Source organism: Pollachius pollachius (genome assembly GCF_949987615.1).
Source record: "Pollachius pollachius genome assembly, chromosome: 3".
In the NCBI taxonomy this organism is placed as follows: Eukaryota; Metazoa; Chordata; class Actinopteri; order Gadiformes; family Gadidae; genus Pollachius; species Pollachius pollachius.
Window position 1 is genome coordinate 39955315 of NC_136936.1, and position 24218 is coordinate 39979532.

The window sequence follows — 24218 nt, forward strand, 5'->3', positions numbered from 1 at the left end:
ATGTCAGCCTGCTGATTGGAGGGCCCTCAACCCCCCCATCAAGCTTCTTCTCTTTGCCATCAGTCTTTGTTTGTTTGTTTTTGTTGCGCAGGCATGTTTGTATCGAGTGAAGAGAGATTGAAGTCATAGCAACTGATAAGAGGCATGCTATTTTTTGGGGTTTTGCTATATTTAACAGCTTAACACACACACACATATACACACATATAAATGTAACACAAAAACACAGAGTCTCAGTCCATGTGTTAATACAAGACTTTGAGGAAGACCTGTATTCATTTAAATTCATCAATTTAATTTACTGTGTGAGTGTGTGTGTGTGTGTGTGTGTGTGTGTGTGTGTGTGTGTGTGTGTGTGTGTGTGTGTGTGAGTGTGTGTGTGTGTGTTTGCTTCTTTTTGTGTTTTGTCAGTCTGCAAAGTAGAACATGTGAATAATTGTGAATGCTGTTTACTGTTCCTGGTACTATGTTAAGTTTAGCACCTAGTAGTACATAGTAGGCTACTACAAAGTGCAAATGATCCAGATAAGCAAGTGAACTGGAGGAGTTACGACACCCTCTTATCCTTCCCGATACCGATTCCAATACCTGAACTTGAGTATCGGCCAATACTGTGTACTATTTCTTTGGGGATGTATTTATTTTAAAAGCTGTATAACAATAACCCTGTATGGATATAACGATACAGCATCTAACATTGTTACTTCTATAGCACTCTCCCTGCATAGGCTTGCATTTTAGGCAGCATCGGAGGCATTTCCGATACTGGTATCGGTATCGGAACAACTCTAACCATTGTGAAATTGCCCTAGGTGTATGTATTATGCAGGATAAATGCTTTTCAAATCAAACATCAAACATCCAATCGCCAACACCCCTTTAATCACAACAACGGCTAGAAAACAGGGTTGTGTGCGTTTCCTCAAAAACAACAGAAAACCAACCAAAGGGACCATCACCATAGAAACATCAAATTCTGTTTAGTCCAACAGTCACTGATGATAATGACATCGCATGGAAAAGATCACCATGACGACAAGATCACCACGACGACCACATCTCTGTGACGACCACATCACCGTGAACGACGACATCATGTGACGACAAGATCAACTTGACACAACATCACCCTTACGACATGACAATCACTGTCGTGATGGCAACATATTGTCCTCATTACAGGCTTTTACTTAATGGTGAGCCCAGGGCTAAGAGTTTTCACACCTCGTTCATTTTATGCATGGGGCTCACTAACTTTGCATTTAGCACCGACTTTTCAATTAAAGTCCAGAATCTCCTTCAAATAAGGTGTCAGAATAGCAAGTGTGAATCAGTAAGCCCATGCTATAGTCAAGGTTTAGTGTTAGGGCTAAGTAGTGAACAGTGTGAAAGCCCCTACCAAGGTCTTATTAATGCAATGTTTTCAGAAAACCAAAGGGATATTCCTCTCCGTTTTCACATGTGCTTTTATAGCATATGTGGTTCAGAACAAATAATTGCCCTTCAATTTACTTAATGTCCACAACTATAGGAATCCGACCCTTTTTTTCATTTCTATTGGCTTTGTAAATAACCTCCAATGATGGTGGACACTTGGAGAACCCACCTTGTCAAGTAGTCTTCAAACCTAGTCATCCACACTGTATCTAGTAGTGCTGATGACTAGGTTTGGAGAACATTCATCAACATGCTTCTCATGACATGTGAAGGGTTTGTTTCGTTTGTTCTTTGCCATTTGCACCACATCAAATCTTGTTATCTTCCAGTGTCTGTGGGAGGATGAGGTGAGGATGAAGAATCAAGTATTAATCTCCCCCGCCAGATACTTATCCTGTCAGCCGAAAACCCAATCCTATCTTTTCCATTACAAAACACACATACAGATCAAACACATTACTGATACACATGTCTAGCTTTGCGCCACAACAAACGCATGTTCACATAGTTAGGTCTTTTCAGGAAGGTTATACTATCCCAAATACTATCCGCTCCCTGCGATGTGGCAGTACCCTCCGCGCCCTAAATCCCTCCTGATCCCACCGGATTATGGGATGTTGAGTCATAGCAGAGTTATAATGGAGAGGGGCTGCGGCAGAGGAATTGCAGGAGGGGAAGGCGGAGGCTTCTTAGGTCGACACGCATGGAGGTTTTCTTCATCTGTGACGGATGTTGAACATTTTTCGTAATCTCTTGGTCTGTTTCACTGAATCCCAGGTGGTTTCGGGATTTTCTTCCTCCTTTATCTATAAACCACTGGCTGTGTCACATTAACATGCACTGGCTCATCGGAAGGTCCTCAGGAGTGCTCCTGACTCCCTTCCAACCCCCCGTGAACCTGTTCCATTAGGGCCCCCCCCCCTGATCCCAGCCGCAGAACCAGATGAGCTAGCGTTGGAGCAATGATACAAGGAGCATGTCTGTCACACACAGCTCTCGTCCCTGTCTCTCCGGCCCTTGTCGGACCACGGTTTGTCCTCCGCCAGCCCGGGTAACGAGCAGTCCCTGGCCCCGCCCCCGGGGTGCGCCACCACGCCGTTGCGCAGCCCCCTGAGGTCCCCCAGCTGGGTGGAGCCGTACACCAGCGGGGGGATGGTGTTGACCAGGATCTGCTGCAGGGGCTTCTTCTGGGCGCGGTAGCGGCAGCGGACGTAGCGGTAGAAGGCGGCGCGGTACGTGTTGTTGAACAGCGTGTACACCAGCGGGTTGACGGCCGACGACAGGTAGCCGATCCACACGAAGACGTTCAGCAGACGCCCCAGGACGGCGGGCTCGCAGAGCGCCGGGTCACACACCACCGCCAGCACGTTGGTGATGAAGAAGGGGCACCACATGACCACGAAGAGGAAGAACACCACGCCCAGCACCTTGGAGGCCTTCTGCTCGTTGTTGATGGACTGGATGGTGCGCAGCCCGAAAGGCGGACCCCCGGACACGCTCCCTCGAACGCCTGCTCCCCCGCCGGCGCTCACCGCGCTGGCCTTGCGGCTCAGCGAGCGTCGGAAGGTCTTGTCGGTGGTCATGGCGGGCTGGGGCAGGAAGCCCAGGGTGAGGGTGGTGCTCCACTTGGGGCGGGGCACCAGGTGGTCCAGGCAGAGCGTGGCCTCGTTCTGCAGAGCCCGGATGGTCAGGGCGTAGGTGACCACCATGATGGTGAGGGGCACAAAGAACGCCACGAAGGAGCCGATCAGGACGAAGCTGTCGTCTGTCAGCTGGCAGCTGCCGTCCTTGAAGACCTTGGAGTGGTCCCGCAAACCCAGCACTGGGATGGGCATTGAGATCCCTGCAGAGAGCCAGCAGAACCAACAGAGACATGAACCAGAGAAATGGACCTGATCAACCAGAATATAGTTAACAAGGATAGAGGGATGGACCACAGGCACAGAACATAGTTAACCAGGATAGAGAGATGGACCACAGGCACAGAACATAGTTAACCAGGATAGAGAGATGGACCACAGGCACAGAACATAGTTAACCAGGATAGAGAGATGGACCACAGAACCAAGATGTAGATTAACCAGAATAGAGAGATGGACCAGAGAACCTAGATGTAGATTAGCCAGGATAGAGAGATGGACCACCGAACCAGAACATAATTAACCAGAATAGAGAGCTGGACCACAGAACCATAATCAACCAGGATAAAGAGATTTATAATAACATTTCACTGGACCAATTTTACATCTGACTAGTTTTGTATGTTAACATTTTTTTTTTTACTTACTTATACTATGTGTGGATCTTTTTGGTTGTATCACCTGTTTTCACCTGTATTCTGGATGCACCTCACACAAAATGTAAAAATTCTGTATTTGCATAGCCTGTCGATGTGGTGTTGAACACAATGATTTAGACAGGGTACAATACACTGCGATGTGCTGTTTGTTTCATGATGTATGTTGCGTTGAGACGAGACACAATCATTCCCATAGTATTGATGACCAATCGCAGGCAGCACTTTATTGAGAACCCTGCAAACACTGCAGCGCACAAAGGCCAATATGGTGCTTTGAAGCTTCCTGCTTTGTTTCTAATCATTGAAGTCCTCCTTGTCTATACATTTTCATTTCTGTTAAAATATCTCTGCTGTTGTGTTGTTGGGTCGTTTGCTGTGGTTAGGACTGCCGTCTGGACCGTTCCTACAGCCTCCATGTAACCACGACGACAGCAGTTTATGCGTGACCCTCAAAAATCCCTGGACACACAGTACGGGGAGAACACACACAGGCACAGACGTACGACGCACACACACACACACACACACACACACACACACACACACACACACACACACACACACACACACACACACATACCATCTCACCAGGCGGGGTCGGGACGGCAGGCATTTATAATGGAAAAAAGATAGCATCTCCTTCCTACAACTCTGGTTTCTGGCTCATACCATTTAGCAATAAGAAAGTGGAGCTAGAGAGACAGAGAGACAGAGAAACAGAGGGAGATGGAGCGAGGAAGAACGGCGGGAAAGAGGACTTCCTGTCCTCTCTATCTCTTATTCCTCATCCTCCTCTCCTCTTCCTCTGTCTCCCTCTTCCTCCTCCCCTCTGTCTCCCTCTGTGGAGCAGGGGGTGTCGTGTGTCAAGGGAGCAAGACATCATAAGCACAGGACATTTTTCTGAACGGTGCGTAAACATGCTTGATCCCACCTGTTGGTAAGTGAGTGCAGGGTTCGTGTTGTTATGTGACGGTGCATACTTGACGGCCCAAATACGTTCTAGATAAGGAGCATTCCGCCCCAGGCCTGCAGAGGCTTCGTTCCTAGAAAAAAATATTTGAGTGCACCTCCTTAGTGGAAATCAGAAAACACATAGTACTCAGTAGGGTCAGCAGTGGCATGAGGCCCCTTGCTAAGGCGAAGGGGGGGGGAAACGGGCCTGTTCAAAGCAGACCAATCACTCTCTGCCTCCGCCACGGCTGCTCGCAGCTTTCTCGAGAACCGCTCGCATCGCTCAACCTCACACTTGACACCGCACTCTTTTCCTCTGATCCTCATCAATACACCCGCCAAGTGTGAAGAAGATAGCAAACTTACATACAGACAAACAGATACTCCTCTGATGATGTCAGATATTTATCGGACAATATAAACAAACAATATAATGTTAACGTATTTTTTTACAAAGAACTTATTTTAGATTTCATTCAGAGTAATCACACTTGTCTTTGGCCACCCAAAAGTGTAGACCACTTGTTATTGTGTGCACACCTATAGCTTACCTTACCTCACAGAAAATCCCTAAGGATTTCAGTCAATGTGAGACGTTCTTATAACACTCCTACCAACGATTTCACCACAAATCGGTGCAAATGGTTCTTGCCCCAAGGCCAATTGTGTAGCCATTGGACGGTAGCAGCTCCACTTCCATCTTACAACGGAGGTTTTATCCTACTGAAGACGTTTGGGCTGTGGGAGAGTTCATCACAAAATAAGAAGGTTGCTTTGGGGACCAGGACCTCTAGATTAGCATACTCACAGCACCCAAGACACAGGAGAGAGAATGTCTAAACCTGGCTTAAAGCAAGTCTTGTTGTCCACCATCATCTTGTCTGAATATGGAAATGTCAGTACGGGCGAGAGAGAGAGAGAGAGAGAGAGAGAGAGAGAGAATGAGAGAGAGAGAGTATATACGGTATATGTTTTTGTGTGTGTGTGTGTGTGTGTGTGTGCTTGAGTGTGTGTGATTGACTGAAAAAAATGCTTTAGTGTGTCTATGTGTATAAGTGCGGTGTGAGTATGTACGTGTGTGTGGGTGCGTGTGTGTACGTGTGACGGAGAGAGAGAGAAAGGTTGCTCACAGTACAACACCATATTCATGCGAAACCAAGGTTGTGTGTTTCCATTCAGTATTTGATTCTGGTTTTCCTTCTATTCGACTCACTTTATCTAGAGCTGTGTGATAAAAGAAGAGTGAAAGTAGGTAACTCAAACTGAATGTATGCATATATAACCTTAAGCAGAGAGAAACCATTGTTATTTATGAAAATCCAAATTAGCATAACTGTCACATTTCTGATTGTAGCACTAAAGCGGAGGAGTTTTATGCCAGCCCGCTAAGCTTTAGTATCCTAACTCTGACTTTACTCTCTCTCTCTCAATCTCTCTCTCTCTCTCTCTCTCTCTCTCTCTCTCTCTCTCTCTCTCTCTCTCTCTCTCTCTCTCTCTCTCTCTCTCTCTCTCTCTCTCTCTCTATCCCTCTCTCTCTCCCTATACTTTTCTCTCTGTCACACACACACACACACACACACACTAACACACAATCTCTCTCTCTTTCAAAGAAAGTATTTGAATCAACAAAAGATGAGAAATAATAATTTAATATATAATGATATAATCATAATAATGTTTGTTACCTGCATGTTCAGCTGTATGTATGATCCAATTATGAATGATGAGAAAACCTCTCTTTACGTCTTTACTCCAATGGCCATTTGTTTTGCTTGAATTAAACCAGGGTTTGTCTGCCTGTCTGTCTCTCTGGCTGTGGGGCGGCCTGATCCTAAATTACTTCACACTTCAGAGGATAGCATGAGTTAATTAATCTAAAAAATCCCAGTCCCCGCCTTCGAGTGCAGGAATTTATTTGATGCTCAATGAGGACAAATGAGTGTGTGTGCGTGTGTGTGTGTATCAAGAGTTCTTTTTCCCCCTCTCTCTCTCTCTCTCTCTCTCTCTCTCTTCTCTCTCTCTCTCTCTCTCTCTCTCTCTCTCTCTCTCTCTCCCTCTCTCTCTCTCTCTCTCTCTCTCAGCCCCACACTCAGAAAGTAACACAGCATTGTGTGTATTGGTGCATGTTGATGTGTGTGTCACTGGCTGCAGAAGGGTCCTGCAGTGTCCTGAGATGCATCTTGGGAATATGAAATCAGACTATTTCCTGGCACAGGACTCCCGTCTGTTTAGCTAGGTGATATCCACCCACATTAACACAGACATCCTTAGAGTGCACATATGTGTATGTATGTGCTATAAACATTGGTTTCAAATGAGTGAGTTCTAGTCATTCATATTTCACTGCTCAGCTTTTTTGTTCCCAAGAATGAAACATGTCTCTCCTGGGTAACCCAGAGAATATTCTTATTACAGCATCCAAAACGGCATTTGCATAGCAGCTGATTCATCATTAATAAAGGCTGTGCTGTGTCACCCATAATAGACCTGAAATAGCTTGGTGTTCCACACACGTCTGGACCGACGCGGAGACGTCTTTGATGTTAACATCTAATGAGAGTTAAAATACAACAGCATGATGGGCCTCAAGGGGGATGTTTTAACAAAAGCACTGCATTCAGCATCGCTGCTCCGGCTTTCCCGCAATAGAAGCAGAATTCTTTGCTTTTGCAACGACAACAACAATATTAAGATAAAAGAAAAATGTAGGCATACAGTTTTTTTTAAGGAGCTGCCAAATAGACGAGTTGATCAGTCTTAAAAGAGTGCAGGAAATATTTGCGTCAGACAAATCACACAACGGGGTTCAAGCAGAAACATATTTGCAGCCTGCTGTGAGAACTCTGCACGAGCTAAGTGGAGATGTTACATTTCCCGTGACGAATCAGTTTCATTTTGTCCTCTTCTCAAGATTTAAAGTATGCAGGTTTTGTGTTACGGCACAGTACATTTACCGCGTGTAAAGTGTAAGTCATGTCAGTGTCTTCCGGTGGCGTGCTCACCAGCAGAGATGGTCCACACGGCCAGGATCTTGATGCGGGCCTTGGCACGGGAGTTGGAGCGGCTGTGGTGCAGGGGGTTGTGGATGGCGATGTAGCGGTCCAGGGAGATGGCACACAGGTGCATGATGGAGGCGGTGGAGAACAACACGTCCAGATAGATCCACACTGGACACAAGTCAGCGGGCAGGGGCCACCAGTAGTCTGTGGACCAGAGGAGGGGCAGAGGTGGAGGAGAGAGGAGAGAGGGGAGAGGACAGAGGGGAGAGGAGTGCGGAGAGAGGGGGGAGGAGAGAGGAGAGAGGAGAGAGGGGAGAGGAGAGAGGAGTGAGGAGAGAGGGGAGAGAGGAGAGAGGAGAGAGGGGACAGGAGTGCGGAGAAAGGGGAGAGGAGAGAGGAGAGAGGGGAGAGAGGAGAGAGGAGAGAGGGGAGAGGAGTGCGGAGAGAGGAGAGAGGGGAGAGGAGAGAGGAGAGAGGGGAGAGGAGAGAGGAGTGAGGAGAGAGGGGAGAGAGGAGAGAGGGGAGAGGAGAGAGGAGTGAGGAGAGAGGAGTGAGGAGAGAGGAGAGAGGAGAGGGGACAGGAGAGGGGAGAGAGGGGAGAGAAGAGAGGAGAGAGGAGAGAGGGGAGAGGAGAGAGGAGTGAGGAGAGAGGGGAGAGAGGAGAGAGGGGACAGGAGAGGGGAGAGAGGAGAGAGGGGAGAGAAGAGAGAGGAGAGAGGAGAGAGGAGTGAGGGGAGTGGAAAGGCCGGAGAGAGGAGAAATGATAGAGGAGAGAGGGCAAAGGAGAGAGATTAGAGGGAGGAGGAGAGAGGAGAGAGGAGAGATGGGAGAGGAGAGAGGAGAAAGAAAAGAGGGGAGGGGAGAGGAGAAAGGAGAGAGGGGAGAGAAGAGGAGAGGGAGAAGAGAGGGGAGAGGAGAGATGAGAGAAAAGAGAGGAGAGGGGAGAGGTTAGGGGCAGGTGGAATGACTTAGGGTTTGGAGGTATGAGGAAAGCTACCTTGACGTTATACATAAATCACATATAATTAGACCTTCTCCAACCTGAGGGTTGAACAAGTAAGTTTGACATAAAGAGTGAGAAGAACAAGTTGAAAGCCAGAAGAATGCAAATAACAGAAATGTTCCTGGATGCGTCAGGTTCTCTCCATCCTTCTTCACCCTGAGATCTCTGTTCTCCCCTTTCCCCTCTGCACTCTCCCTCCCTTTCTGCTCTCTCCTCTCCTTCCTCTTCTCTCTCCTCTTCTCTCTCCCCTCTCACCTCTCCTCTCTCCCCTCTACCCTCTCCTCTCTCCACTCTCTCATCTCCTCCGTTCCTCTCCCTTTCTGCTCTCGTCTCCTCTCTCTCCCCTCTCCCCTCTACTCTCTCCTCTCCCTTCTCTCCCCTCTCCACTCTTCTCCCTCCGCTCTCTCCTCTCTTCCTTCTCTCCTCTCCTCTCTCCCCTCTCCACTCTCTCCTCCATCCTTCCACTCCTCTCTCCCCTCACAGTTGGTTCATTGCAGGTGTCAAGAGGAAGGAAGAATTGTGATTTTACATTTGTTATACGAGACCAATAAATGTTTCATTCATTCAGTTAGGATCCAAGTAGGTGGACATAAAGAGAGAGAAGGTTCTCTACATCCTTCTCCAGCCTGAGATCTCTCCTCTCCCCTTCTCCTCTCCCTTTCTTCTCTCTCCTCTCCCCTCGTCTCCTTCCTCTCCTCTCTTCTCTCCTCTCCCTTTCTCCTCTCCCATAAATGTTTCATTCATTCAGTTAGGATCTAATTTGCGTCTTCAGGTAATATATGTTTTTGGTTTACAACCTATTGTCTCCCCCCACATCATTCCATAGGGCGTCAACCAGATCTCTCCCGATAGGTAGATGGTGAGTCATCACCGCTGATGCCCTTGGTTACCATGGCCACCAGTGAACTCATTCAAAGCCCCATGGTCCCTCTTGTTTACCTCTTCTTCTGCCTCCTTCCTCCTCTTCATCGTGTATCCACCTCTACCTATTCCCCAGGCTCAGAGGAAGCCCTCTCCTCCCCATGTAGTTCCTCATTCGAATAAAACCAGTTGCATGCTGGGATGGATGGTCAGCGATCTGCTTCGGATAAAGCCTGAGACCTCCTTCCTCTCTCTCTCGCACAATCTCTCTTTCTCTCCCTCTTTCTGTCAATCTTTCTCTCTCTCTCTCTCTCTCTCTCTCTCAATGTCTCTCTCTTCTTGGCTGTCCCTCTCAATCCCTCTCTATAGGTCCTCCTTTCCCTCACAGCTCTCTTTCGCTCTCTCCCCCACTCTCCATCTCTCCTGGTCATGCAAGGACTCTGAGTTTACATTGCTACGGTAACAACATCCCTGGTGACGTGTCCACTGTGATTCTCATTGTCGTGGTAATCGTCAGCTGCCACTGTGCATTTTAGTGATGCCGTAAATCACCACATAATCTGAATAGCTCACCGGTAATAGACAGGTAATAAATGGCATTTCATCACAATAACCCACTTCAAAAGCATTAATACTCTTGTTCTTTTAACAGTCTGACCAAGGTTTCTGTGGTCTTTTCTACTCTTCTACTTTTTAGTTTTTAGTTAATTTAGTCATATTATAACCTTTTCTATTCTATTCTACTCTATTAAATGTCTTTTAACAGTTCCAAATATATGTGCTTCAAATTCAACAGTATTAACAATGGTCAAATAGAACTATCAACCAGATGTTCCCTCGACAACGCAAAAAAACCAATCTGCTCAAAGTGCCACTGAAGAATAATTTAATTTCAGCTGATTAAGTCAATAACCAAAAACCCATAACATCAGAGATTAAGGTAATTTATATTTAATCATTGCCAGTAACTGTGGTATAAGTGGAATAAAACAGTCTCTGTGGACCGTTGTTGGACATTAATGTAATTCAAAACCCCTTTGTTCATTATTTTATATAACGAGACCTCAAGTAATGGATTCTGCCTTACATATTCTGCTCTTCTCTATATATTGTGCTCTTTTTATTAAATGTTGTGATACTTTGTTCTAAACTTTTCTTTGAGATTATATTTTGCTGGACTCTATGTAGTTCTATACTATTCTATTCTGTTTTATGAGTACCTTTCAACTTGGCATTAACATGTTTTTGGCAATCAGATGTCAATTGGATGTCACTAGAACACATTTAACTTACACCTGGATTTGTATGGGCTTTGCCAAAATCTGATTTGGCCAAAAACGATGGGACAAAAACAAATGTGAATGCAGGTGTAAAAGGGCTCTATGTTGTTCCACACTCTTCTGTTCTATTCTATTTGATTCTATCTTTTATTGTACGCTCTTTTGTAATTTATTCTGCTCTGTTGTAAACAAACTAATGTTGAATAATAAGACGCGAACCATTAAAGGTTGTTTTGGAAAATAGGATTGGATTTTTATTATTATTAATATCTAGGAGTGCTATTATTGCATGTTAAACGGTGGTCATACTTGCGGATACAGGTCCTTTGTGCTCAGAATCTGCCGTTGTTCCTATACCTTCTGCCTCTCTGCTCTGATTAAAAAATTACCAGTGGAGGAAAGAAGTGCCGAGGAGAGAGAAAGAGACACTTAAATCTGTTATCCTTGGTCATTAAATCCAATGCTGCCCTTGCTTAACCTCCACCCTCCCCTCCCCTCTCTCGAGTTCAAAAACCACACTATTGTTCGATCGTTTCCTATGTTTAATCCCTCCTCATTCGACTCCTCATCCCGCTCCTCCTCCCTCTCCTCCTCCTCATATCCTCTGCGTCTCCCTGCACCTTTCCCTGTCTTCTCCTCTTCCTCTTCCTCTCCATTCCTTCACCTGCTCCTCCTCCCCTCTCATCATAGGAGGAGTTAAGATTGATCTATCACAGCAGGGGGATGCGACCTCAGCTCAGAAGGGTTCTCCTCTGATATCTCCACGCTGGAGATGTTAATCTCCAACAAAAACCCGCAGAGAATATGCTTTATAACACGCACCAATGAAAACATTATGTAATTCATTGAATTTTGTATCTAACCCTATATTGTATAATTTTGTATAATGTTTAAATTAGATAAGGCTCACAGACAAAAGCACCTGAATCACGTTAAAATGGCTGACCTGAAAGTCTGATGAGACTCAGAGAAACACGTTTTTCACATAATGAGAACAGATACCCGCTTCTTGAGTCCCAATGGATTTGAATACGACACTTTAATATGGTTCTCTAGGAGAGGGAAACAGATAGAATGTGGTCCAAAGAGAGAGAGACAGAAATATATATATATATATATATATATATATATATATAGAGAGAGAGAGAGAGAGAGAGAGAGAGAGAGAGAGTTAGAGATACACAGACACATTGGTATTAGAGAGGGGTAAACGAGAGAGAAAGAGGGAGTTATCAAGAGAACCATTTGAAGAAAGCAAAACATAAAATCAATTGAGATGGTAGGTAGAGTCTCCAGAGCCTAGAACAGTTAAAGGTTAACACTTAGCAACTATTGGCTAACGGCTAGCAGTGCTACACAGAAATGTTAAGTTACAGAAGAAAAACACAATACCTTGTGGATGTACAATGTATAATTAAATAACAACCTAATAGTTAATATTTTAACATAGTGTTACTTCACGCTCCCATCACCATTGAAAAAACTCCATAACTACAACCCCATTTCCGTAAAAAACCCATCGCCATACCCTCAGCATCATTACCATAACTAAATGAGCATTCCTATAAGATCATTATAATCAACATTACTTGAAATGAAACAAAACTGCCTCCAAGAATATCCAGAGAAGACATGTTATGTTGTGTTCAACTGCTCCAAACCATTACACAATATAATAAGTATATTCCAAAACCTTCAGAACGACCAAAATAAAGAAATGCTTCCTAATTAACTACCGCAATTGGAACGCTCACTGCGCTTGTATGTGTGTAGGTGTTGTTATTTGTGGGTGTTGTGTATCGTGTGTGTGTGTGTGTGTGTGTGTGTGTTGTGTTTGTGTGTGTGTGTGTGTGTTGTGTGTGTGTGTGTGTGTGTGTGTGTGTGTGTGTCTTTGAGTGTATAAGTATGAGACAAAGAAAGAGAGAGAGAGAAACAGTGAAATAGTGAGGGAAATGAATAGATAGGTGGAGCGAGAGCAGAAGAGAGAGTGGGACAAGAGAGACAGAAAAGACATGGGGCTGTTAAAGTGAGAGACCGTCCCTCCAGTGGTTTCTCTCACACACACATGTAAACATACACACACAAACACACACATACACATAAACACACAAACACACCCCGTCTCTTACGACTGTCTGTTAATATGGAGAACTCACAAATGAAACATTTAAAGTTCCCAAAAAAGGAAAGATTAGCTCTCCTATAAGTCCCAAATGGGTCACTTACAGTCCAATCTTAGATCCAGCAGTGCTCCTTTGTTAGAGCATATCTCTTTTGGGGGAACCAAAAGCTGAAAGCATGAAACATCTTGCTTCATGTTTCGTTTTGGTGATTTTCTACTGAAGAGATCCTGTAAAGAAGGCTTCCAGATACATATATATATACTTCTACAGAGTGTTTATTTAAAACCTTTACAGACCCTATTTCACTGTTTACGAGCCTTGCTAGCCGAGTTTGTGTTCGCTGTTCATATCCAATTTCACGCCTACAGATTGGGCAAAACAAAAATGAAGCAAAATAATAAGAGACGACACGTTCTCAGCCATGGAGGGAGAGGCCTTCAGTAAACTATGGGGTGGAAGTGGACAGGCATGTCTGCAAAGATGCAAAACAGCTGAAGGAATCTACACATCAAAGAAGTCAGGAGATTGCCATGGCCTCAGTATCAAATGCGAACCACCTCAACACCTTTTCGTTAGAGAGAGGAAGGGAAGGAAGGGAATCTCTAGTTGCAAGGAGAACGCATACAAATGCCTTTTGAATTGATAAGTAACAATTTAAATAATGTTTTATAATTGGTTCATAATCTTTTATTGTCATTACGATACATCTTTCCCGGAACACATTGGCTTATCGTCAATAGTCACGTATACCATAGAGATTGAAAGTTAGTTTGTTTACAGGTGGTTGTTATTGGCTGCTTGTTGCGGCTGTGGTGTACTTTTTGGAAGTTTTGTAAGGCTTTGTCCCACCACAACCTCCGGCTTTATGCCTCACACCTTCCGTTAGATACGGCCTTTAAAGGGGTCCTATTGTGCAATGTTTTTATCATTAAAAACACTTCAAAATAACGAATGTGTAATTTAAAGTACAAACATGAGCATCGATCCATCATCTCTCATGGGCTATCCAGTCCTCAACTTTTTACTGGGCGTTCCCTTGGGCTGCATTGTTATCGATTTCCCTGTTTCTATTTCATCCCCAACATCCTGGAATGATTGATTTGAACCACCAAACCAAGGACTGTGCTAGTGGTCGGGATGCTTTTTTAGATCAAGGAATGCTCGGACAACTATTAGCTACGTAATAGTTGAACTCATATCAGGCCAAATCTTCTCAGTGGATGGGACGGGACTGTGGTGGGACTTCGGAGAAACGTGGCAGGTTTCCGATTTCAAGCTTTGCCCCCTATAATATTCCCCACTGAATGACATGCAAGGACAAGGAGGTATTGGGCAAGTGGGTATTTGTACAAGAAGGCCGCTTAAGAAAAGGACCAATGTGTGGTATCTTTGAACGTGTTGAGAAGTGACGGATACGCTTGTGTCACCAGCAACACGGACCTGGTTATCATGATGTAATACGTCACATGATCGTCTCCAGATTATTGGGAAACTGCATGACGACGTCACACGGTGGATGAGGCTTACCGTACAGGACGGTCACCATGGAGACGGGCATGACCAGCAACCCCAGCAGCATGTCGGCGACGGCGAGGGACGCCAGGAAGTAGTTGGTGGCGTTGTGCAGCTTCCTCTCCAGGGACACGGCCAGGATGACCAGGATGTTGCCCGTCACCGTAACCGCGACGACCGCCACGATCAGCAGCGCTGCCCAGTTCTTCTCCACCTCCTCCGCCTCCGTCGCCCGTGACGACGAGGGCGAGGGGCAGGCCGCTGCAGCGGCAAAATGGCTCCAGTTCCCGCCGCGTGTAGCGTCCACCTCGGCCCCGACGCACGCGAGGCCGCTGAGGTTCTGGCGGCGGGCGGGGAGTTCATAGCCCGGCCGAGGCCAGGGGGGGAACACGGCGGTGGCTCTGACCGCCGTGGACGCCAGCTCGGAGAGATTACCCCCTCGGGGAGTGGGCATGGTATCAACTCAGAGACGCTCACAATCAGACAGGCAGACAGACAGACAGACAGACAGACAGACAGACAGACAGACAGAGAGGCCGACTGACAGTCAGTCAGACAGATGGTCAGACAGTCAGACAGTCAGTCAAGAAGCTCAACAGTAGCAACAGATCTCCCATTTTTTTGAAGATGTAATATAAAAAAGAATCCTCTTTTTGTGTGAAGGTATAATTGAAAGGGTTCTAAGAATAAAGTTGGTCCCCACCACAGCAGGAAGGGTTATTAACGTTATAAAGTATACATATGGATGATATGAGTCGATATTCCAGAAGGTTCTTCATGTTTCCTTGAGAGTTTATAATCCATGAGAGTTGTCTGATGGCCTGGCTTAGAATTTTCTTCAATGCAGTTTCTTATGATAAAGTTGGTGACCCCGTCGGGTGTCACAGTCCGTGCGCATGTACTTGTGCGTTAAAAGTATCCTAGTATCCTCAGGTGTTTCTCCAAAGCCACGCACTTCTGATAAGAGATTGATGACGGACCTGATGGATTATGACGGCTTGGTCATCACGCTGCCATCACACGCAATTATCTCTCTCTCACTCTCGCCTCTCTCTCTCTCTCTCTCTCTCTCTCTCTCTCTCTCTCTCTCTCTCCTTTCTTCCCGTGTACCCCAAAATACAGGTGCTTAAACTAGCGCGCGCAAACACACACACACACACACACACACACACACACACACACACACACACACACACACACACACACACACAGTGCTACGCCGAGTGCAGTTCAGTATGTTATTCCTTCGGTACTCCTAAAAAAAAAGACTAGATTGCTCTCGATATTAAAAAAAAGCATTTCAATATGTATCTTTGTAAATGTCCCTGGTGAAAACCTTCGGTGTTCATTGGTTCTCACGGTGGTCGTTGATCGGTCAATAGGTCCGTAATCCAACATAAAGCATCAAACAGTGCCTTATATCTCGTTGTCCGTCAGGGAACCGAAACACCGCGAGACATTCATGAAGTCCATCAATTGTTTGACGTCCAGTTCCAGCTGTCTGGTCTCAAGTCGCTCATCCCGACCCTGACAGTCGCCTGGACGCTCACGCGTCTGGCTCCGGTTACGCACGATGTAGTCTGACACATTCAGCCATGCCCTCTCTCTTTTTCTCTCTCTCTCTCTCTCTCTCTCTCTCTCTCTCTCTCTCTCTCTCTCTCTCTCTCTTTCAATTCTTATATCTGTTTATCTCTCGCACGCGCACGTCAGTTCTCATATTCTTTTGTCTACGTTTTACTTTTTTCGAAGTTTTAAGGTCCAGTGCCAAATCTAAACAAGTTCTAAAACTGTTATTACCTCCTTGATCTCTCTCTCTCTCTCTCTCTCTCTCTCTCTCTCTGTCTCTCTCTGTCTCTCTCTCTCTCTCTCTGTCTCTCTCTCTCTCTCTCTCTCTCTGTCTCTCTGTCTTTCTGTCTCTCACGCTCTCTCTCACACACACATTCTAACACACAACAGGTTTCGCTGGATAATTTGTGAGGACACATTAAGGAGATTTAGCGTTTGAAGCTTCAGACGCGCAATTTCCTGCATTCAGGTGAATTTGTCTGCTCCAATTTGTACCTTTTCTGCATCCTATTATTATCATGAAATGTCTGTATTTATGGATAAGAAAACACAAAATTCAGGCACCAAGTGCCAATTAAATATACATAATAGAATATCATGCAGTCAGGCATTCTGTATGGCTTTCAAACATGTATTCTCCTGTTGATCCAATATTTTCCCTGCTCAGTCAACATGAGCACGATTTCAACTTATGTTGTCTTGTGTCTTTTGTTTCGATAATTGTGTGTGTGGTTGTGCGTGTGGATGTTTTGGGAGCAAAATTGCTCCCAAAAAAAGTGCCGAACAAAATAAACCTGCCCCTGTTGGAGGCATGGTTGCGTATATGAGTTTGAGGAAAGTTAGAGCCTTTTTTCGACATAAAAGTCAGATGCCTCTTTCGTGTTTTTATTTACTGCACATCTTCAAATATGAAGAGGGACATATCCCCTGCGTCTCCCAGAAATGTACGCCTATGCTCACTCACTCATATTCCAGAGTGAGGCTGATCGAGTAGTGAGAATATCTTCAGAGACGTCGCTCCTGAGCAGGCTCTATCTCCTCTTAGACGGACCCCCAGAACCGATCCCACCTCATGAATAATACACATATCCTATTTCCTCACACAATTTAACTGGTATTTCTATCTTTACTGTGGCTAATTCTCTGCTAACAGTCTAAATGATTGTGGTAATATGTCTCAGCTAATGGAATGCCCAATGTAATGCATATCTAATTGTATTGGATTTCAGGTATTTGACACACACTCGAACCCACACTCATATGTGTATGCGATTTGCTTTGTGTTACAGTGCAGAAATCCGGGGGATATTAATGATGACATTTAAATTACAGACACTGTCTATCCCTACCTGGCCCTAAATGACCTGTCTCTGTATCAACTGTCTAACCCCTACCTGCCCACCTGCCCCTTAATGACCTGTCTCTGTATCCACTGTCTAACCCCTACCTGCCCACCTGCCCCTTAATGACCTGTCTCAGTATCCACTGCCTAACTGATCTTAGAAGGACCCCCAGGAATCGTTCTCATATCATATATAATGTACACATTCACAGACTAATTTACCTGGTATTCTATGTTAACTGCGGCTCATTCTCTGTTCACAGTCCAAATGATCATGGAAATATCTCTGAGCTAATTGAATGACCAATCTAATGCATATCTAATTACTCACGCACACCAACACAGACTCATCATGTATGTAAATGCTATGTGTTACAGTGCAGAAATCCTGGGCATATTTATCATGTATTTTAAATTAGAAAAATATCTTTTAACATCGGACCTCACTTCCTGCGTGTGTCTCGTGTCCTTTGTGTGCAGTTATTTTATTGCATGTTGATTAGGTTGCTCTCCATCACTACTCTCTCTCGGTCTCTTTCTATCTCTCACTAGCTCTTTATCTCTCTCTCTCATTCTCCCTCTCTGGCTCTCTCTCGCTTCTTTTCTCTCTGGCTCTCTCTCCTTCGCTCTCTCTCGCTCTCTCTATCTCACGCTACCTCTTGCTCTCTATCTCTTGCTCTCTCTTCCTCCCATCGTTTCTTTATCATTCCAACCCCCAACTTCTCCTCATTAAAGTCATCGGGTTTTCTCTCTCTCCTCGGTTTTATCATCCATGAAAAGGGCGATCGATAGAGGGGTGTGGAGGGTTTGGCTGTAGGTCAGCTCAACCCTGCTAACTGAACCTTAAACCACCACTCACATCACAGCATCATGGGGATACTGTTATGTTAAGCCACATGCAGGATGAATATCTCTATACTATAAATGCGATAACTCTCCTCTTGCTTCAGTCCGTCGTTCGCTTCATTAACACTCACTGACAAATGGCTTCCTCTTCTGGGGGAAAAAAACCTAGAATTTAATAGGATTATTTTACCTATGATGGTATCCTTGATCTACACCAGGAGCTATGGCCCGAGGCCCACGATGGCCTCCTGGTGGCACTTTGGAGGTTTTCTGACCAGAATGGTGACGGTGCTCCTCTGTGGTGTAACCGGCCATGTTCCTGACGCGTTCCTACTCAGAGGACTACCCAGAGGCTAGTTAACACATTAACAACTCCGCTGGCTGTTTTTTATCTGTCCAATCCACCACACCGCCAGCTTTTAAAGCTCTGGGTGGATTCGCAAGGCTGAGATTTTTATTCAAGGTGTCAGGACAAAAAGGAAAACGCAGCACTGGTTCATCCCATGGGCGTCGATAGGCCTGGATGTCCGAGGCTAAAGCCCTGATTGATTTATGAATCAATTCTTTGCAAAAATATGAATAATTGAGAAGTATTCTGCTTCTTCTCAACGCTAGTACTTATAACTACAACTAATATTCTCTTTAAGGCAAAACAATTTTGAGACACAAATAAAAAAAAATGACGATAAAGATAAATCCGGTATCGAAGTGCATATAAAAGCATCAAAATCCAGCTTGTTTATAAAAAAAAAACCAGGGGACAAATACAGCCATGAGTATTACACGTGCTGACAGGTGACTCCTGATGCACAAGTTCCTCATTGGTGACAAATACATTTCAATGGGTCCCTGAAACCAAATCACACACTGAAAAGTTTGAAATCACTAACTCTTTTTGTTTTGAGTTTTTTTTCTGCATTGCCAGGCCATGACCCTCCAACTGGATAACAGCCCCTTTTTCGCTCCCCCTCCATAGCATAAGAAACCTCTGGTCCAGGATCAGGGTCAGGTGAAGGACAGCCCCGTACCTGCATGTGGTGACATCTCAGTATCTGGAGGGGAAAGGAACCGCAGTGCCTTTGAGCTAGGTGTGATTTTAATGGATGGCTTTACCTCTCTCTGATGGGAACATGGGTCAGGAGTGTCTTTGTGTGTGTGTGTGTGTGTGTGTGTGTGTGTGTGTGTGTGTGTGTGTGTGTGTGTGTGTGTGTGTGTGTGTGTGTGTGTGTGTGTGTGTGTGTGTGTGTGTGTGTGTGTGTGTGCTGTGTGTGTGGGGGTGTGTGTGCTGTGTGTGTGTGCATGTGTGTGTGCGTGTGTGTGTGTGTGTGTGTGTGTGTGTGTGTGTGTCTGCGCCAGAGAGGAAGAAAGGGAATTACATGAATATAAATTAGTAGTGCAAGAAGGACAGAACAGGGAAAACATTGAGAAAATAAGTAAGAGAACAAGAGAGTATGTGAGAGAGAGATAATGATAGAAGGAGAGAGAGAGGGAGAGAGAGTCAGCAAGAGAGAGTGAGAGAGTGAGAGAGAGAGATGGAGACACAGAGAGAGGGAGAGTGAAAGAGAGAGAGAGAGAGTAGGGGTTAGTGAGTTTGTCATAATGTCGTATTTCATAGAATGGGAGTTGATATCTTTAGACACGCACACTCTCACACCTCATACATGCACAGGAACACACTCACAAACGCACACACACACACACAAACATACACACGCACGCACACACACACAAACCCACACACACTCACACACACACTGCATGGTTGTTGATTCAGAACCATGGATACTATTCTTTCTTTTTTCTAAATAAAGGCTTCCGCCAGCAGAAACCCAGCGGCTCTTTCTAAGCCGTGGGGTTTTTGAGGTTGTTTTAGGACTCCAGCAGTTAGCCCCATTAGCACAGGAGCTGATCACAAGACATTTCACGGTGCCATTGCACACTTTTTATGGCCTGCAATGTTCTCAGAGCCATATGTGGTCATCCATCTTTTCCCCAGATGGACACTGGGGAAGGTATTATATCGCAGGATAGAGTAGGTAGGCCTGGTTGACCTCCAGCCGAAGGGTTCTGGGTTTGATTCCCAATGTCTCCACAGGCATCCTTGAGCATGACGCCCCATGACCCCTACCTGCTCCTTAGTGACCTGTGTCTGACTTACCGTGAATCAGTTTGGACCATGGAACACGGGACCACTTTGAGATCAATACCTCAATGCTGGGGTTTAGGGATGTTTGACAGGGAGACCGCCCTGCTAGGAGCTGTTCTGTCCTTGAAGCTGTAAGAGAACAGTGTGGAAGCAATCCAACTCTTCCCTTCTCTCTCCTTAATCTCTCTCTCGTCTCTAAATCCCTTCTCTATGGGCAGCCTGGTTGTGGAGTGGTCTGATCCAAAAGTAAACTGAGATCATTACATAATCCTAGAGCCTCCGTTGTTCAAGTAGCCCGCTGGGTCGTTCTCATTATTGGTTATTAGAATCGGATTATCTGAACATCGGATTTAGAGGAAGTGGATGGATGTTGGTGGTTGGGGATTCTTGATTTGTTTGTGTGTGTAACTGTTTTGTTACAGCATGTTATTTCACATCATGTTACGTTAGTTGCATTATCTGTCATGTTACGTGATGTTACATTAGGCCTATGTTATATGAAATTAGGTTTTGTTAGTGTAGGTTGTGTCATGTTATTTTATGTTATAGAATTTAACTTGATGTTATGCAACGTTATGTTGTGTAACTGCAATTTTACTCTTGTGAAAAAAGGTTCCTAATAGCGTAACAAATGATGTAACCTTGTTTACTTCGCTTCTCGTTTATTTAAAAGGTCTTCGTATTAATTATCTTTGAGCCTAGAGATACCGCCCTTCCCCTCTCCAATTGAAAGATGTTTTGTTTGAGAGCATTTGCATTACCAATGTAGCCACATTGAGTGTGTGTCTTCATATGATCATCAGTCAGTTACATCCAATTCCTCTAACTGTCCTACAAGAAATCATTTTTCATCATGTTTTGTGACGTAAGGTTACAGTAACAAGGTTGAAACAACACTTGACAGCAGAGGGAGATAATTAACAGTGCGTCGTCATGTTGAGTGGATTTTTTTTTTCTCACTACGGAGCGTGTTTATCATGTTTATGAGTGACAGCTGGTATGAGCATTCGCATCATGCTAAGGACTTGCCCTCGACGTCTTCATCTACATTAATTGTAATTGAAGTGAACTTTATGCAGATGAGCGTCTGGCTTAGCGAGACGCCACATCCATCCCTGCCTAGCGGAGTGTCTCTCCCTCTGATGTCATACTTCCCATTGATGTTTACTGGCTGCTGGAAGGGCAACTGGTGGAGTGTAACGCTTAGAAATAACCTAATACATTTATCTAGCCAATCCCAGCACAGTATTAACTCAGACAGACACGCCCAGCGGCACCAATCAGCAGGTAGTGTTTAAATGATCAACGACAACTGATAATTTCTCCTTCTCGCCCTAAATCCTGTTTAAAGGTGGTCTTTCTCCCTCTCCTCGCTGCTTAAAATAGTCTGTCTGACTCATCAGCCCTGTATGCGTGTGTGTGTGTGGCTATCCCTATATTATCCCCTGCATGAAAATGCTTTAGACACACCCCCCCCCCTCCCCCCACCCCAACCCTGTCTCTCTTCTCTCTCACTCCTCCCTCCTGCTGCACACATGTTGTTCCAAGACCACTGTTTCCTTGGGAACAACAGGCAGGTTCTAGAGGAGGAATGAGGAGGAACCTGGCTTGTTCTTCATTAAAGCACCTGGTCAACCAGCCCTTCACAGATTAACACATGAACCTCAATTTACTCAGGCGAAGAGCAACAACTGTACTTAACCTAGTAATACAGAATGTGTGTGTGTGTGTCTGTGTGTGTGTGTGTGTGTGTGTGTGTGTGTGTGTGTGTGTGTGTGTGTGTGTGTGTGTGTGTGTGTGCGCGGCGGTTGATGCTCTATGATAGAGACAGATTGACCTGTCTCTCCGCTGATCCTAACTCACGATGGCTCTCAACACAGCACGCACGCACACACACACACACACACACACACACACACACACACACACACACACACACACACACACACACACACACACACACACACACACACACACTAGATGGAGTGTGTGTACACAATATATGGATATATTACTGTAACTGTTCTTTATGTTATTCCTTAATTCTGTAGCTGTGAGGATAAACAAAATCCCGATCTTATCGGAGACTCAGGGCTGAAGCTGCTAGATGCTAGCTAGCATGCTAGTCAGACAAGTACGGAACCCGGAGGCTGAGGCAATTAGCTGTTAGCCACAACTAGCGGAAGGGATTGATGATAGGAAGGGAATCATACTGGCTTCATTTTGAATGGGAATTAAAAATGTTTTTTACGTGTGCGTCTTCTCTTTTCCTCATTATCTTTACAAAAGTAGCATAATTGCTGCTGCATTTATTGTTTGTGTTCAGCAATGAGTCACAATATGCCAAAATTACTTCTGGGTGATGTTCCTTGTAACTTCCAAAGTTTCTGCCACAATTTCTCGATTCCTTTTTTAATTGTTGGGTTTGTTTCTGTCCTAGTGTTTTCAGAAAGTAAAGCTTCCTTTCCTACCTAACCAGAGTCGGAACTCGGAAGGCATTTGGGTTCTCCTCCCAGCGCCAGCCTTGACAGAGGGGACTGGCCACAAAATAAACCCTGCAGAGATTTCCCCATTATCCACGTTCCTGGCAGCAACCTTTGAGAGCATGACCCCCTCCTTGGCCGGATCATGGGGGGGATTGCAGCCCTCATTTTTCAGATCTCCAGCCGCGCTACAGGCTACCCAGCTCTATTGATGCCCCTGTAAGACCTGTTCTTGTTCCTTACCTGCCTGGCCCTGTTCCTGATGTTCTCCGCCCTGTTCCTGATCTCCATAGTCCTGTTCCTCACATACCTAGACTTGTTACTGACCTGCCTAGCCCTGTTCCTGACCTACCTAGACCCGTTACTGACCTTCCTAGTAGCCCTGTTCCTGATCTTTCTAACCGTGTTCCTGACCTGTCTAGCCCTGTACCTAATCTTTCTAGCCCTGTTCCTTGCCTGTCTAGCCCTATTCCTGACCTTCCTAGCCCTGTTCCTGACCTTCCTAGCCCTTTTCCTGACCTTCCTGGCACTGTTCCTGACCTTCCTAACACTGTTCCTGGCCTGCCTAGCCCTGCTCCTGACCTTGACCTTGATGGAAATCATCATGAGGTCAAGGAAAGATGTGAAGGAGAATTAATGGTCTAAGGACTAAGTTAAAGATAACTGTGGTGCTTTAACCATCCAAATGCATTTCCACTAGACTGTGTACTTTTATTACGGTGGATGTTATGGACATGGGACTACTGAGATTCATTTAAGTTCCAGAAAATGGATTTCTAATAGTGCATCTTATCATAGATGTGCTTCATCATAAGATTCACCCTGTACATTCTTATCGTTTCATGCTGGCTATTATTGAATGGTGGTTCATCCTCCTCTTCACAGAGAAGCCAACCAGCTCTTAATAACTTTTGTGACGGTGAGCATGAAAAGCATGATACCGAGTGCTTTTATCATGGTGGCCACTTCCTAATTTACCTCCGGGCCATTTCACTAAGTTAGAACCCTTTCTAAGCAAAAAGACACTTCGACCGGAAGTGTTTTGTCAGTTCCTTGTTCTTGCAGTTTTGTTTCTGTTTAGGTGTTTTCATTAAGTAAAGGTTCCTACATTGTGTGTCTCCTACAGCCTCACTGGGACCATAAATGTTTCACCTCTATTACGTAAAACCCATGCACATACATGCACACACGCACACGCACACAAACCTGCATACACAGACATGCAGGCACATCTGGAAAGAAACATGCACCCTAATTAACCAATATATAATATATGATTCATGACTCACCACCAAGATCAAACAAAATAATTAGCTTGCTTCAGGAATTGTGATTTTACTTGCCATTCACTCTTTATCGTACCATAAGTT

General features: G+C 45.1%; 1 protein-coding gene across 1 annotated transcript; it reads right to left on the reverse strand.

Moving 5' to 3' along the window:
* Positions 1-2420: 2420 nt before the first annotated feature.
* Positions 2421-14919, reverse strand: htr2aa (5-hydroxytryptamine (serotonin) receptor 2A-a; the record flags this gene model as incomplete). The annotated part of the gene is made up of 3 exons (XM_079731192.1): positions 2421-3280; positions 7690-7890; positions 14481-14919. The coding sequence occupies 3 exons, from the start codon at positions 14917-14919 to the stop codon at positions 2421-2423; spliced, it is 1500 nt and encodes a 499-aa protein (XP_079587318.1).
* Between the last annotated feature and the right edge of the window lie 9299 nt (positions 14920-24218).